We start from the raw sequence: 16,742 nt of genomic DNA, 5'->3' as shown, positions 1-16,742 counted from the left end.
AATGTTGTGCCATGGGCATTTTGCTTGATTGCATACTGATTGCTGCTAAGGTATTAGTTTTAATTATTTTTTAAATATTTTTTATCAATAGATTGTAAAAATTATTATTGTTTATATTTTAGATTTTTTTAAATATATAGATTTTTAATTAATTTAATTATTCAGTGTTTAGATTTAATTAGATTTAATAAATAAATTTTTATTAAATATTTTATTAATTAAAATTTATGTACAATACAAAATATTAATTATTTAACTACAATTATATAATTGCAATAAAACTTTTTTCAATTGTGTGTAGAATCAGCCACAATGTACTATTAATGAAATTGAAACTACAGTTAATAAGGTCAGGGATGAAGCTAACAATGTCTATTGTATAGATTATCACATTCAAAAAGATCGCACCCACTGTCCAATACCGATACCACAACCCACACCACCTAAAGACTCGGCTACTGTCATGATATTTGCTAATTTGGTGCTTATCTTACTGTCATTGTTAGCCAGTTATAGTTTATTAGTTTTTTATTAATCATTTTATATGTTATTTATTTTTAGTAATACAGTATCATATAAATACAGCTAATTGTGAGTTACTGTATAAATTAAATACTTTTGATTTGTTGATGAAATAACTAAATTTATTTAATCTTATATTATTTATTATTTCATATTTATTAATTAATGTTATATTTATTACTGTATTTATTCAATTCTATTAATTCAATCAATTAATTCTATCAATTTACTATAAGTTGATTTAATAAACTAATAAATTTCTTAAAATTTTAATTATTTACTATTAATAAATAATTTTACATATTATAATACTAATTGAAAACAATTATTTATCTATCTTTAATAATCAATGCAAATAATGCCATCATAGGCCAAAAACATAGATGACCTAGTATATTTTTGAATAAATAGAAAAGTTAATAAATTTTTTGATTACTTAAAATATTTTATATATTGAATATTTAAATCTGATATAAATACCTATTATCCATTGAATATTACACAAAAACATATCATCGTTTAAATTAAACTCATTCAATATGACGGACAGTTGACTATCATGGCATCGGTTGAACCCATAGGTCGTCAATAGTAGACATTCAAAGGTATGCCTAATAAACGACAGATGACTTAACCATTTCATTACGACGTCAAGAGTGGACAGTTTGACGGGAAAGCCGCCCAACAGAAAACACATGATTAGCAGAGTTATGGCGGCCGTACTGGCCAATTGAAAATTATGGGAAAATACTGTACCAATAAACATACCACAGTTGTGCGTTATTATCATACAGGCTACCTGGGTTATTAACAATAAATATATATATCAATATATAATATTATAAATAAATAAGATATTACTAACCAGGGTAATTGTAAAATACTCGTAACGATACCACTCGTACAACTGTCCGGTCGTATAAAATATAACTGTAGAGTAAGCGACAGCCATAGCAATCAGTATAGGTGTGTCTATGACTAATCGGGACCAGTAGTAAACACCGGCCGAATACCAACGATTACGGTGTTCGTTGATAAATACGCGTACATCACGCGGAAAGTATAGTACGGAACAGGAGATAGATATAAAGGCCATACAGATTAATATGAAATATAGTAGTTTGACATTTTGCATAATCATTGAATGGTCGGTCATAAAACGTTTGGCTTCTTTCAACGGTATGACCGATATATTGATTGCTAGCAATGTGTCTATTTGTTGGCTAACATCCAGACAGCCGTCATCGGCGCCGACCCGACCGAACAGATAGACCATAAATAGTGATATAAATATTAGAAATACAAACATTAATAGACTTATGAGCCAATCGTGATGGTACTGAATATTAGGATTTTATACAACAAAAATAAAATAAACAGTTATTAATATTCAATAGATTAGATCAGAGACTTACAAAACAATGTAATGTTCTTAAAGTGAGATAATAAAAATGTCTTAAATTGAAGTACTGTTTTCGTAAACCTATTCCAGTGTTGGTCACTATCTGACACTTTTCTATACATTCATTCAAAATGTCGACACGTTGTTTGTCGGCAATAGTTGCCAATTGGTCTATTCGTGAAATACGTCGTCCTCCTGAAGTATTACCATTTTTTACGGCCGACCGTTTGGTGTCGTTACCGTTTAAGGCCGCAATTTTCAGCAACAATTCAATGGGCAACACATCGTCAGTGCACTTGATGTTGCAAAGTGACAAATGTGAACGCAGATGACTGGGCTGACCCATATAGACACAGTAGCCACCTTTGGCCAACACATATAACTGATCAAACATTGATAGTATGATTGAGTTTGGCTGATGTATGGATGTAACGATTGCCATCCGGTGCCGCACTGATAGCTGTTTCAAGCATTGGATTATCTGTAAAAACAGTATATTAATACAATTAGTTAATAAACTTTTATACCGTATAAGTATAATCTAATTAAATTCATACCATTTCTGATGTATTACTGTCTAAACCAGTGGTAGGCTCATCAATACACATCAGATTAGGCTTACTTTGCTGAACCAACTCCAAGCCTATGGTCAGTCGTTTCTGTTCGCCGCCACTGCACGAGAGGACAAGTGTGTCGGCACAGTCTTCCAGTAGGAGTTCCCCAATAATTTTGTTAACATTTAGATTGTGATCAATATGTTTATCTCTATCCCAATAGTCATCCGTTTGGCATTCAATATCTCGAAACTTAGAGCTCTGGTATTCACTACTATCACAAATAAAATCTGTGCTCATATTATAACTTTCCTCCCAATACTTGATCTTATAGTTCTTGATTTTTGATGCAAATAACAGCGATTCTCTATTTATTTAATTTATATATAAATATTTAAGTTTTTTATCAATTAATTAAATTGAATATAATTAAAAAAGTATTGTTAAACAAACATTACCTTACAGTCAAACCCAACCACAAGTGTTCATCAGATGATTGCATTATAAAACAAGTCTTAAAATCCGTACATTGATTAACATATATTTTTGAATCGCATGTTATACCCGATGTTTGACGCATATTAATACACTTCAATAGTGTCGACTTTCCCGCACCTGACGGACCCATCAGTGCCGTCAATGTATGATAATTGATACGTCCGTTCAAAGAGTTTAATATAACTTTTGAATGTTTACTAAACCAGTCTTTCTTACCATAGCTTAGGTCAATCCAAGCAATTGCTAAATCATTTTTAAATGACATATTTTCAAACATAATTTTTATTATTTTACTAATAAAATAAATTAATTATTCATAATAATCATTTTTTATTCTACACAGTATTAATATTTTCAAATTTGATTTCAATTAAAAAGTATATTAAAATAATAAAAATTTTCATATATGTATTTGGATATAATCTATTATTATAAAAATTTATATTTATTTATATGAATTTTTCAAAACTGTATTTTACAAATTTTATTTGCAGATTTATTTCTTGGTATTTGTCATCAAACAATTTGATTATTTTAGTTTCACAAAATACAAAAATATTGTTTATATTATAATTTATAGTAAATGGTATAATTTTTTTTTAATTTTAAAATTTATATTATGCATGCATATTATCTATATACAGTATATTATAATAGTATACATTATTCATTACAGATGTTAAAAATCAAAATTTATAAAAATATTGTCATAAATAAAAAAAAGCTAAACATTTATAACAATGATTTAAAGATATTTTAAATCTGCAAAAATTGTTATTATGATTGAATATCATATATTAACTATAAGATTAAAACATAATTTTTATAATATATCATAATATTTGCACACAAATCTTTAATATAAAACAAATGTGTTACTAATACTGTATTAATACAATACGATTTATGAACTTAAGCTCATATTATCAAAACATAATAATAACAAAAACATTATTTGATTTGTAAAAATTTTAAGTTTAACTAACTTTTTCATCACTTAACAATTATTGTAAAACAAATGTTAAACTTACAATTTTTATAATAATGTGTGACATCAACTTTTAAAAATCTTAATAAATAATTAACAAATATAAATTTGTATTTTTTATTTTTTTTAAACACACACACACACACTAATTTTATAATATAGTAAAATTAGTATTTATTTTAATATTCAAAAAAATATTAATAATAACAGCATAATTATCTTCAAACAATTATTTAGCTCTAACTATTAGTGCAATTAATGAAAGTAAACGCCACATAATTAAATGACCTAAAAATATTGCAAATTTAAATATTAATAATATTGAATCGTAAGTATAAAAATAATTGTAATGAATTTTTATTTGTATCTATACCTATAAGCCAATACATATTTGTCCAGATCTTATTATCATTGATTTCAAACTGATCCAAAATCAATATCTTTCCCTCAAAGTTAACATCGCAGCGATCCATACCATAGATGATTATCATTGTGGACTCAAATGCAAATCTTATAAACGATAGATTACTGATTGACCGAAAAACCATATCAAGTGTGGCCAGTCTAACTGCAAGCCCGCCCAACAAAAATACTATCAAAAATAAGGCTACGGCCATTGTGGTTGCCATTTGATAGTTTTGGACAAACAGTATACCAATAAGATTGCCAAACGAGTTGCAAATTAATACTAATACAATCTAATAATAGAAATATATATATATATATATATATATATATATATATTGATTGTAAACCTATGATGAGGCTTTTTAACTACTTTTATAATACCATAATTATAGTAAAATAATAATATCTGAACATTTCATTTAACTGTCCCGTTCCGTAATACATAATAGTAGAGTAGATAATGGCAACCGTAACGATCATCGGTAAGTCAGTCAACGATTTGGCCCAATAGTAGGAACCGGTTGAATACCATTTGTTTTTGTGTTCATTTAAAAACACCCGGACCTCATGTGGGAATGATAGTACTGAACAGGACATTGTTAGGAAACCGATAATGACTACTGAAAAGAACAAACACTTGGAGTTTTGGACGACATCCGAGTTTTGATCGATGATTTTCATTGCCTGTTCAAGTGATACCTGTTTCATGGATGTACTGTTTGTTGTGGTCATTGTTACATTAAGACAACTGTTCATTGCCCACATTCATGCCATATAAATAGCATAAACAAAATGACATAAACAATGACAACACAAACAATCCCAGACCTATAATATAGTCGAGTCTGATCTGAAAATAAAAATGAATAAACAAATAATTGTATTATTTTTTTAATAACTAAAGCTATTATTAGGAAAGTGATGTTAACTTTTCATTTGAATATATATTGTATAATACATACAAAACAAGTAAATCCTCGAAACAATAGATAATAAATGTGATAAAAGCTAAAATAGACGCTTTGATTGTCTATCACTTTGTTGTTGTCTTTGGGCACAAGTTTGTCGTTTAGTCGACAAAATTCTATGATTTCTTGCGATGATATCTCTGTCTTATCCAACAGTTTTCGGATTTCAAAGACAGTCTTATCAAATAATGTGCATAAAAGTAAAAAACAATTATTAATATTAAATAAGTACTAATAATATAGTAAGAAATAATGTTTACAAACTTTATTTTTATTAGTATTATCTGTAATATCAATACTATTTAAGTTTTTCGGTAAATTTGATGATAATTCTAGCAATAGTTCAATTGGTAAGACATCCTGAGGACAGCTAATATCGCAATCAAGTAAATGTTTTCTTAGTTGATTGGGTGGTCCGGTAAACACACAGTGACCACCTTTGGACAGTACATACAATTGGTCATACATGTAGAGCAACAATGAGTTTGGCTGATGTATAGATGTAACAATTGCCATCCGGTGCCGATCTGATAGATGCTTTATACATTGTATTACCTGTAACAATAATAAAGTATAAAAATACAATAAAATGTGTATTACCTCAGCTACTATACCAGTTTCGATGCATTACTGTCCAAACCACTGGTTGGTTCATCGATACACATCAGATTAGGCTTACTTTGCTGAACCAACTCCAAGCCTATGGACAGTCGTTTCTGTTCGCCGCCACTGCACGAGTAGACAAGTGTGTCGGCACTAGAGATGGGCAAATAGAAAGTTTCTAATAAATTTCACTGAGAAAGTTTCTAGAAAATTTCTCAGGAATAAATTTCTATAGAAATTTAACTTTATTGTTATACTATGGGATCCCCATATCTATAGCTATTGAAATAATATATAAATAATGAGACAATACTACTATTCATATAACATTACACTATACACTACTATACAAAATGCGATACCTATATGTAAAATAATTATAATTATTTAATAATAATCAGTTTTCTAAAATTTTAATAATCATTTTATTATATATATAAAAATTTAAGATAATTAAATAAATTAATTTTTATTTTAATTAATAATAAAAATATTAATATTTAATTATTACTTGTAAAACCAATGTATTGTTACATAATAACATATATCCAGAAAACAAAATTAACATGGGGATCCCATAGATAGAAATTTCTTTTTGAGACTTTCTAGAAATTTCTCTATTATTTTATAAATTTCTCTTTTTTGCCAACACTAGTCGGCACAGTCTTCCATTAGGAGTTCCCCAAGAATTTTGTTAACATTTAGATTGTGATCAATAATATGTTTATCTCTATCCAAATAGTAATCCGTTTGACATTCAACATCTCGAAACTTAGAGCTCTGGTATACATTAATTTCATCGATAAAATCAATTCTCATATTATCATAACTTTCCTCCCAATACTTGATCTTATAGTTCTTGATTTTTGATGCAAATAACAACGATTCTCTATTTATAGTTAAATATTATCAATGGATTAAATTGAATATAATTATATAAGTATTGTTATATAATTTTTGATGCAAATAACAGCGATTCTCTATTTATTTAATTTATATATAAATATTTAAGTTTTTTATTAATTGATTAAATTGAATATAATTAAAAAAAGTATTGTTAAACAAACATTACCTTACAGTCAAACCCAACCACAAGTGCTCATCAGATGATTGCATTATAAAACAAGTCTTAAAATCTGTACATTGATTAACATATATTTTTGAATCGCATGTTATACCCGAAGTTTGACGCATATTAATACACTTCAATAGTGTCGACTTTCCCGCACCTGACGGACCCATCAGTGCCGTCAATGTATGATAATTGATACGTCCGTTCAATGAGTTTAATATAACTTTTGAATGTTTACTAAACCAGTCTTTTTTACCATAGCTTAGGTCAATCCAAGCAATTGCTAAATCATTTTTAAATGACATATTTTCAATAATAATGTTATGCTTACTTATTTTAATTTAATAAAATTAATTATCTAAATATATTAAGCATTATTTATTCAACACAATTTAGTGAAATACTAAATTTTTGTATTTAAATTTATTTTATAAACATTTTATTTTTTATTTAATTGATTTTAAAAAAATTATTTTATAATATTTATTTGCAAATTTATTTATTGGTAGTTGTCATTTAAACAATTTGATTATTTTAGTTAAACAAAACAAAATACCTATAATTTATACCTTTTAGTATATTATTTTTAATTATTGCTATTTTTATAATTTATTTTATTTTTGTGCCTAACAGCTGTTTAATATTAAATAAATATATTATTAAAAATATTGTCATAAAAAACTATAACATTTAAATTTGATTTAAAAAAATAAAATTTGATGAAATAAGTACACAAATTATGATTTTATTGCAATATGATTAAAAAAATTTAAATAAATCAATATATAAGATGTTTTTCGTTGCATTTGACGATATTTTCAGCAACAGTTCAATTAGTAGGACCTCTTGAGGACATTTAGTGATCCCTAATATACAGTGTATATATATATATATATGTACTAATTATTTAATATTAATTGACTTAAATAAATATTTTATAAATTAAAAAACAAGTTTACTATATATAAAAAAGAAAACTAAATTATTTCTAAAATAATAACTTATTATTAATAATCTTTTATTACTAATGAACTTAAGTAAAATTATAAATTATATATATTATATAATATAATATATATTGTTTTAAAAACAATAAATAGCGCACCTGTATAAATAATATCAAATGATCAACTACTATTGATATTATTGATATTAACTAAATTACTAATATTATTAATAATAGAGATTAATTTGATTTTTAAATTTTACATTAACTTTACAAACAAACAAAACAAATTAATGTTTTCTATTGTAATAAATTAGTAAATAAATCAATAAAAACATAGATAAGGTTTAAAACTTAAGGTATACTAATTTTAAATAATTTACTTTATCAAAAAAATCAATAAATAATATATTAAACAAATACAAATGCAATTCAATTTATTTGTATTAATAACAAATTATAATTAAATAAGTTTATAAAAATATTAATTTAAGATTTATAATTTTTAAAAATATTTAAAGCTTTTTAATAATAATTATTATTATTAAATGATCAAATGATTAAATGAGTTATATATATATATATATATCTATGAAATATCTAAATGAAATATATATTTATATATAAATAATATATTTAATATACTGTAAAACATAATAATAAAATATTATTATTTTAGTTGTTAAAAATTTATTTAGTTTTAATTTATACAATATTTATAGCAATATTTTATATAGAAATAAAATAAATTTGTGATTAAAATTAAAAAAATAAACTTTATTTTAATAATAAATAAATGGATAATAGTTTGTCGTTATTTGCTAAACTGTTGTCGGCTAAGCCGGTCAGCATACAGGCCTATCGTCAGGCACTGGTAGCTGATCTAACTTGTCCTATATGTTTGGCAATGGTATCCTACAAAAATCCGGTGCTTACGCCATGTTGTAGACAATTGTTTTGTTTGGATTGTATAAGACAATGGCTAAACAAAAATAGTAGTAGTAGAGCACCGGTAGCTAATGATATGGGTGGTAATAGTGGTCATCGCATACAACAGCATCAAAATACCTGTCCATTAGACAGAAAACCGCTACGGGAGCATCAATTGATGGCCGCACCGATAGGTGTCATCAAAATATTGGATGCATTTAGCAAACAAAATGGTATAACGAGTTTTAATATACAGTATATTAATATATATACGATATATATCTAGAGTATATATATATATACAGTACTTGTAGTTTATACTTAGTTTATATTAATTAATAATTATGATAACTAATAGATAGATATAATTAGTAATATAACTATATAATATAGTCTATATTATTGTATTAATACAGTAGTACCCAAAAAATACTAATAATTTATATTAACAAATAATTGATATATTAAAGTATATATTTTAGTGCAACAAAAATATTCTTTAATATATATATACTGTATACTAATAATTTGGAAAAAATTGCAATTTATAGTATTGAATAGATTTTAGATTAAAAAGTAAATAATTTTAATACAATTTATTAATTAATAAGTTTTCTTTATATATATATATTGTATTTACTTTTATATAAAAAGTTTAAGTATTCCATAATATATAAGTTTATATACAGTATATAATATTAATAGATTTAAATTGAATTTAATTGAAAAATTAATTTAATAGTATTTTATTAATAAATAATATAAATACTAATTTTTTATATATAAAATATTATTTATATATATATATATATATATACAAATATATATTTAATTAATAAAATGTCAGTAATGATTAAAAGTTATATATATAATAAAAAAAATTTCCACACATATACTGAATATATAGATTTTGGTTATTGTTTATTGAAAAAATATATAAACAATATATATTACCTAACATACATAAGTAATGTCGTTTCAAAAGTACAAAAACTAGTATTATTTTTAAACGGCAAATAGAATGACATTTATTTTAGTGTATTAAAATAACATAAAATTATCAATATTAGGTTGACTAAGTAGTTTTGGATTTTAAAAACTAAATATGTCTGAATTTTGTTTTAAGACCTTTGAATATAACTTGTATTCTAAGTAATAATTAGCACTTTTGAAAATTTTAATCAATTTTTAAAAATTTTACTATACAATAGCTTCATGATAAGCATCATTGCAATTTTCATCGGGCGATATCAATGATTTTATTGAATAAAAAAGTTTCATTTTCAAATATTGATCTGATATTTCGTAAACAATTGTTTATAATTTATTATTGATAAAGAAAAATAATAATTTAAAACAACATAATTAAAATTTAACTATCTATTTTTAAACTTTTAAATGAAAATAATTTTTTTCAATGCTTTGTGCCATCCAAAAATAACGTTACTTTATGTATAATAATAACGACATTACTTATGTATGTTAGGTAATATATACATATTTTTGAGATGGAAAGCGATTAAACTTAAATCTAATTTAATAATACAAACCAAAAATAAAAATATTACTATAAATAGTATTGATTTTTTCGAAAATATTTTATAAAAGAGTATTAAAGACATATATCTCTAAATAATAATAAAATTAAAATTAATTTTATAAAATAATTTTTAAAAAAAATATTTTCTATAGTTATTTATTATTTTGTATTTCAAAAATAACAGCTGATATGTCTGCCACCACTTTCTCTTCAAGAAGAATCACTTTGGATCGGATCAGTAGTAATAGTAGTGATGAAATGATTAGTCCCGAAACCCGTCATACTATATGTTGTCCGATTGGTGCCGACCACGTCCTAATTGATCCCGTATTTCGGAATTGTTGTAAAGTAGTTACGTGTCGATCATGCTATTCAACAACATCTGTATTGGCATCGAAATCGATAGCACAGGGAGTCAGTGACACTGGATGTGAGAAAAATACTGTATGCTATTTGTGTGATAAGCTTACACCAGTCGATGATAATGTCGGCCAACATGTTTGGAAAGCTCTCGATAAACTAATTATCAAATGTAGGTATTATTCCGGCACCGGCAGCAGCGGCACTGGATGTCAACATAAAGCTAAAATTGATGAATTGCTTTTACACGAATCGGACGACTGTCCATTTAATCCGGAACAATGTTGCCCGGACTGTGGCGGTCCCAGTGTTGACCACAATTTGGTTGCTTCTGCCGATACTAACGGTGTGAGCGATGCAAACCAATTGAGGGCTTGTATTAGGCATTTAAATGCAGAGATAAACCAATTGGACGGTTGGCTCAAAGAATTCGCGGCAAAAGTGGTTAAAATGGGATAATTAATAATTATTTTATTTTTCAATCATTTTTTCATCTAAATTACTATTTTTTCTTATAATTAATTAGATTTATTTTTTTTAAAAATAATTACTCTATTTAATAGAGTCTATTATATTCACTATTTTTAAGTAATATTTTTTTTAAATACTTTTACTATTTACTAATAATTATCAATAAATATCTTTAATTTTTTTTAAATATATAAAATTCCTATTTGTTTTTACATTATTAAAATTAATTTTATGACAAATAAATGCTGAATAATAGAATAGATATATAATTATAATAAAAATTTGTTTTTTAAAAAAAAACATTTGTAGCTATTTTTTAATTCAACAATTTTAACAATAATTATAATTTTAAATAACAAAATACCTATAATTTATACCTTTTAGTATATTATTTTTAATTTTTTCTATTTTTTATTATTTTATGTGTTTAACAGATGTTTAATATTAAATAAATATATTATTAAAAATATTGTCATAAAAAACTAACTATAATAACGTATAAATTTGATTTGTTTAAAATAACATTTTTATCAAATAAGTACAATAAATGATTATATTGCAATATGATTTAAAAATTTTAAATAAATAAATTACTAATAATCAATATATAATCATGTCAATTATATAATATATCAATTAATATATTATTTTTTGTAAAGTAATTAAAACTACAGTAGTTATAATATTATTATCAATATCTTCACTAAAATAATAAAAAGATTATATATATATATATACTGTATAATGCATACTGTATTAACCTGTTTGCACATCTATATCAACTTTTGATCCCATATCAACTCCCTGATCATATAATGATCTATTTAAGTCCAATTGAACCAGGTCCATTGACATACCAATAATAAGTGAGTTGTGTAAACACATGTAATGGTCTGTCGTATTCAATATTTTTGATTTTATATGATTGTCCCACAATTGATAGCCAGTAGTGTCGGTGTCTATTGTTATACATCCATATTGTTTGTGATGGCATCGAAAACTTATATCACGTATTACTATGTTAAGTGCTAAATGTTATTTTTTATGAAAATTTATATAACATACATTAAACTTAGTTAAATTAAATTAAATTCATTAATCAATATAACTTTAAATATAAAGTTTCAATACTTACAGTATAATGAGGGTCGTTGTGTTTGTATTAATCGCAACTTAGCTATGTATGCAATCGGCTTATGTAAGACATTGTATCTAAAAATTTTATAATACTTTCAATTATTCTCAAAACAAATTAAATAATAAATATAATAAAATTAATTTTAAAAAATCTTTACTACCTTTTAATTGCGATTAACAAAATTATTATAAAACTAATTGAATAATAATTCATGTTTTTTGTTGTTGTTGTTGCTGTTTATGAAATTGTATATTTTTTAATTTGCTTATTTCATTTAGAAAGATATTTAATTGCAAATTTATAGTTACACATTATTTTATGATATATATATATATATAATATATGTTTAATTTAATTACTGTATAAATTAAATATCATGTAATTATTATTATATTTTTAATCAAATAATAATTAATAAATTTCTAGTCTTCATTATTATAATTTATATAATTGTATATTTATGTGTTTATATATTTTATAATACAATTTGTTGGAACAATTCCCGGGAAAAATGTTTTCATTTAACTTAAGTAATAAAAAAATGATTTTATTTATTTACTTTATATGATTTTAGTTTGCATAAAGATGCTGAATACTGTATAATATTGATAAATATAATATATAAATAGTTAATAAAACTATTAAACTAAATATAAATCTATTTAAATCATTTTGATTATATTGATTACAAACTGACAATAAATTAAAAACAATAATATTGATTAATATTAGACATTAAATAATTTTAGAGTTAACTTTAATATAATATTAAAATATTTATTAATAAAATAATTAAAACTAAATAAAAATAATAGTTTGTATTGCTTATAACAAAAAATAATTTAATATCATATTAGTAAGATATTAATATAAATTTATAAATATTGATTAATATTAGTGATTTGCAGTATTTTTTAAAGATTTTAATAGTAAGTTATACTAAAATTATTAAAAATAACATGTTATTATAATTACAAAAAGTCTAAATAATACATATTAATTAGTCATTTTCAGGGGACTTATGTAATCATAATAATAATTATTATTTTTTGCACAAGTTTTAAGTTAATTCATGATATTTTATTTCATATGAGTATATCTAATACGACAGTCATTGATGAGTGTTTTTTTTAAACTATACCTGTGCCATAAAAAATACATTATATAAACATTTAATAGTTGTAGTATTGCTGGGAACAGTAGATTTTTAATTGAAATAATAATATTTGTATTTTTATTGAAATGATTAAGTTTTATGTCTAATAGTGATCAATTGTTTATTAAAAATAGAATCGTTAATAACAAAATTATATGAAAATTTTTTATTTTCTAAAATTTAATAAACTAAAATTGTTAGATTTAGCTATCAGTGCAGTTAATGAAAGTAAACGCCACATAATTAAATGACCTAAAAATATACAGTGAATATTTAATAATAATAATTATTATTCAAAAATATTATAACTATTACCTAACAGCCAATACATGTTAGTCCAAAGATGATCATCATTGACGTCGAACTGATCCAAAATCAATATCTTTCCTTCAAAGTTAACACCGCAGCGATCCATACCATAGATTACTATAATTATGCAATTAAATGCAAATTTTATAAACGAGACATAACTAAATCCTCGTAGCACTAGATCAGCTGTGGACAGTCTGACGGCAAAACCACCCAACAAAAACACTACCAAAAAGGAGGCGACACCAATAGAGGTGGCTAATTGAAAGTTTCGTGCAAACAGTATGCCTATAAAGTTACCAAACGAGTTGCTTATCAACATAAGTATTATCTATTAATTTTTGTAAAATATTAATTTTTGTTTATAAGATATAACATATGATAATTCATATAAAAATTTGTACCGTTATTATAGTATAATAACAATATCTGATCATTTCATTCAACTGTCCCGTTCCGTAATACATAATAATAGAGTAGATAATGGCAACCGTAACGGTCATCGGTAAGTCGGTCAACGATTTAGCCCAATAGTAGGAACCGGTTGAATACCATTTGTTTTTGTGTTCATTTAGGAACACCCGGACCTCTTGCGGGAACGATAGTATAGAACAGGCCATTGTAATAAAACCTATAGTTGTGATGGCAAAGAACTGACACTTGATATTTTGTATGACATCCAAGTCTTGATCAATAATTTTCATTGCCTTATCAAGTGATACATGTTTTGTTGACGTACTGTTGCCGAACATTGTTATATTGAGACAACTGTCCTCATAGCCAACATTCATGCCATAGAAATAGCATAAACAACTAGCTATAAACAATGCCATAACTAACAATCCTATTCCCAAAATATAGTCATGTTTTATCTGAAAAAAAATCAAATGTAATACATGTCTTATTACTATTCAACCGAAAAATGGGAAAGTGATCTAACATTTCATAAAATATAATATTTTACATACAAAACAAGTAATTCCTCGAAACAATAGGTAATACATGTTATAAAAGCTAAAACCGACGCTATGTTTGTCAACCACTTTAGACACCAGTTTGCCATTCAGTCGACATATGTCTTGGATCTCTTGCGTTGATTTGTTTGTCTTATCCAATAGTTTTCGGATCTCAACGGCATTCCTCTCAAACATTGATAACTGTATCAAACAATTATAAATATTAATATTTTATTTTATAATATTTTATCGCAATTTATTTATGACAAACACTCGAGATTTTGTTGCATTTGTTTTTATCAGACTTTATGCTTGAGATGTTTTTCGTTGCATTTGACGATATTTTCAGCAACAGTTCAATTGGTAGGACCTCTTGAGGACATATAATATTGCAATCGAGTAAGTGTTGTCTCAATTGATTGGGTGGTCCGGTATACACACACTGACCGCCTTTGGCCAACACATACAACTGGTCAAACATGTCGAGCAATAGTGAGTTTGGTTGATGTATTGATGTGACAATTGCCATCCGATGCAACACTGATAGCTGTTTAAGACACTGAATAACCTATAATTAATGAATACAAATAATAATATTAATATATAATATTTGACTTATAAATAGTCATATCAGCTAACATACCAGTTCCGATGCATTACTGTCCAAACCACTAGTGGGCTCATCGATGCACAATAAGTTTGGTTTAATTTGCTGAACCAACTCGAGGCCAACTGACAGACGTTTCTGTTCGCCTCCACTACACTTTTGGACAGTAGTGTCGGCACAATCACTTAATAACAGTTCAGACATTATTTTGTTTATATTAAGATTATGATCAAAGTTGCCGTCAGAGTTAAAAGTGTCGTTAAAGTCATCGTATATGTTGTCATTGCTATCATAAGTAAGTCCACTGTTGTCGGACTCGAGACACAGCAATGAGTCGCCCGTTTGGACACAACTATCTCGATATTGGCGGCCAGTGGTCACACGATTTTTTATTTTTGACGCAAACAACAGTGACTCTCTGTGAAAATAATTTTTTTTAGTCAATACTTACATTTATAAATTATAATACAGTATATACTGTATATACCTAACAGTGAGTCCCATTAACAGGTGTTCATCGGACGACTGCATTATGAAACACGTCCGCAACGGTATGTATTTGTTGACAAATATTTGCGAATTACTGGACAGACCCGACTGTTGCCGCATATTAACACATTTCAATAGTGTTGTCTTACCGGCACCCGACGGTCCCATGAGTGCCGTTATTTCATAAAAATTGATTTGTCCATTGAGTGCCTGAAGTATTGTCGTCTCTTTTCTATTGATTAGTACACCTTTATGTGTATAACTTAAATTGATCCAGGCCAATGCCAATTCATTTTTATTATTTACCATTTCACTTATTTTTAATAATTACAATATTTAATCAATTTAAATTTTATTGATTTTATATTATTAAAAAACAATTTGCCAAATTACAAATTAGTTAATAAACTAAATTATATATATGAAAGAATAATAATTTTCATATTTATTATTAAATTACATTACAAACTTATTTTTAAAAAATATAATTTTATATTAAACTACTAATAATATAAAAATCTTGTAGTTATGAAACTTGTAGTTATGTATTTAAAATGCTTATATATTTAAAAGCAAAAGTATATAATAATTTATTTAAATCTAAATAAAATATGATTTAATTGGATAAGAAATAACTGCATTTTAATTAGTAGAATACATGTATAATTATGTCTTAAAAATTTTAAATGCAAATGAAATGAAATAAAATAAATATTTTATTTAGCTATTTTTATTTTTATGACTGCTTAAAAACTGCTTAATATCTATAATCAATAAAATAATTATAATTTATGTTATATCCATATATTTTATTGGGATTTTATG

General features: G+C 25.0%; 3 protein-coding genes across 3 annotated transcripts; all 3 read right to left on the bottom strand.

Annotated features, from left to right (window-relative positions):
• Positions 1-393: 393 nt before the first annotated feature.
• On the bottom strand, positions 394-4,581 carry LOC128958244 (ATP-binding cassette sub-family G member 1-like). The gene is made up of 7 exons (XM_054304060.1): positions 4,338-4,581; positions 2,937-3,219; positions 2,482-2,845; positions 1,938-2,405; positions 1,388-1,861; positions 1,032-1,321; positions 394-493 (listed from the first exon to the last, which is right to left on the bottom strand). The coding sequence occupies exons 1-7, from the start codon at positions 4,579-4,581 to the stop codon at positions 394-396; spliced, it is 2,223 nt and encodes a 740-aa protein (XP_054160035.1).
• Positions 4,582-4,744: 163 nt separating this feature from the next.
• On the bottom strand, positions 4,745-7,320 carry LOC128958243 (ATP-binding cassette sub-family G member 4-like). Its single transcript, XM_054304059.1, has 7 exons — positions 7,016-7,320; positions 6,596-6,832; positions 5,955-6,096; positions 5,698-5,895; positions 5,335-5,517; positions 5,191-5,222; positions 4,745-5,120 (listed from the first exon to the last, which is right to left on the bottom strand). Exons 1-7 carry the CDS (start codon positions 7,318-7,320, stop codon positions 4,745-4,747), a joined length of 1,473 nt encoding a protein of 490 aa, XP_054160034.1.
• Positions 7,321-12,018: 4,698 nt separating this feature from the next.
• Positions 12,019-16,226, bottom strand: LOC128958242 (ATP-binding cassette sub-family G member 1-like). The gene is made up of 7 exons (XM_054304058.1): positions 15,916-16,226; positions 15,465-15,846; positions 15,093-15,389; positions 14,834-15,022; positions 14,270-14,737; positions 13,872-14,196; positions 12,019-12,155 (listed from the first exon to the last, which is right to left on the bottom strand). Exons 1-7 carry the CDS (start codon positions 16,224-16,226, stop codon positions 12,019-12,021), a joined length of 2,109 nt encoding a protein of 702 aa, XP_054160033.1.
• Between the last annotated feature and the right edge of the window lie 516 nt (positions 16,227-16,742).

Source organism: Oppia nitens, unplaced genomic scaffold (genome assembly GCF_028296485.1).
Source record: "Oppia nitens isolate AA-2021 unplaced genomic scaffold, nextdenovo-longstitch-racon4-pilon3 scaffold3_pilon_pilon_pilon, whole genome shotgun sequence".
NCBI classification, from domain to species: domain Eukaryota; kingdom Metazoa; phylum Arthropoda; class Arachnida; order Sarcoptiformes; family Oppiidae; genus Oppia; species Oppia nitens.
The sequence above is the reverse complement of the archived record's forward strand: the minus strand, read 5'-3'. Positions and strand labels throughout refer to the sequence as shown.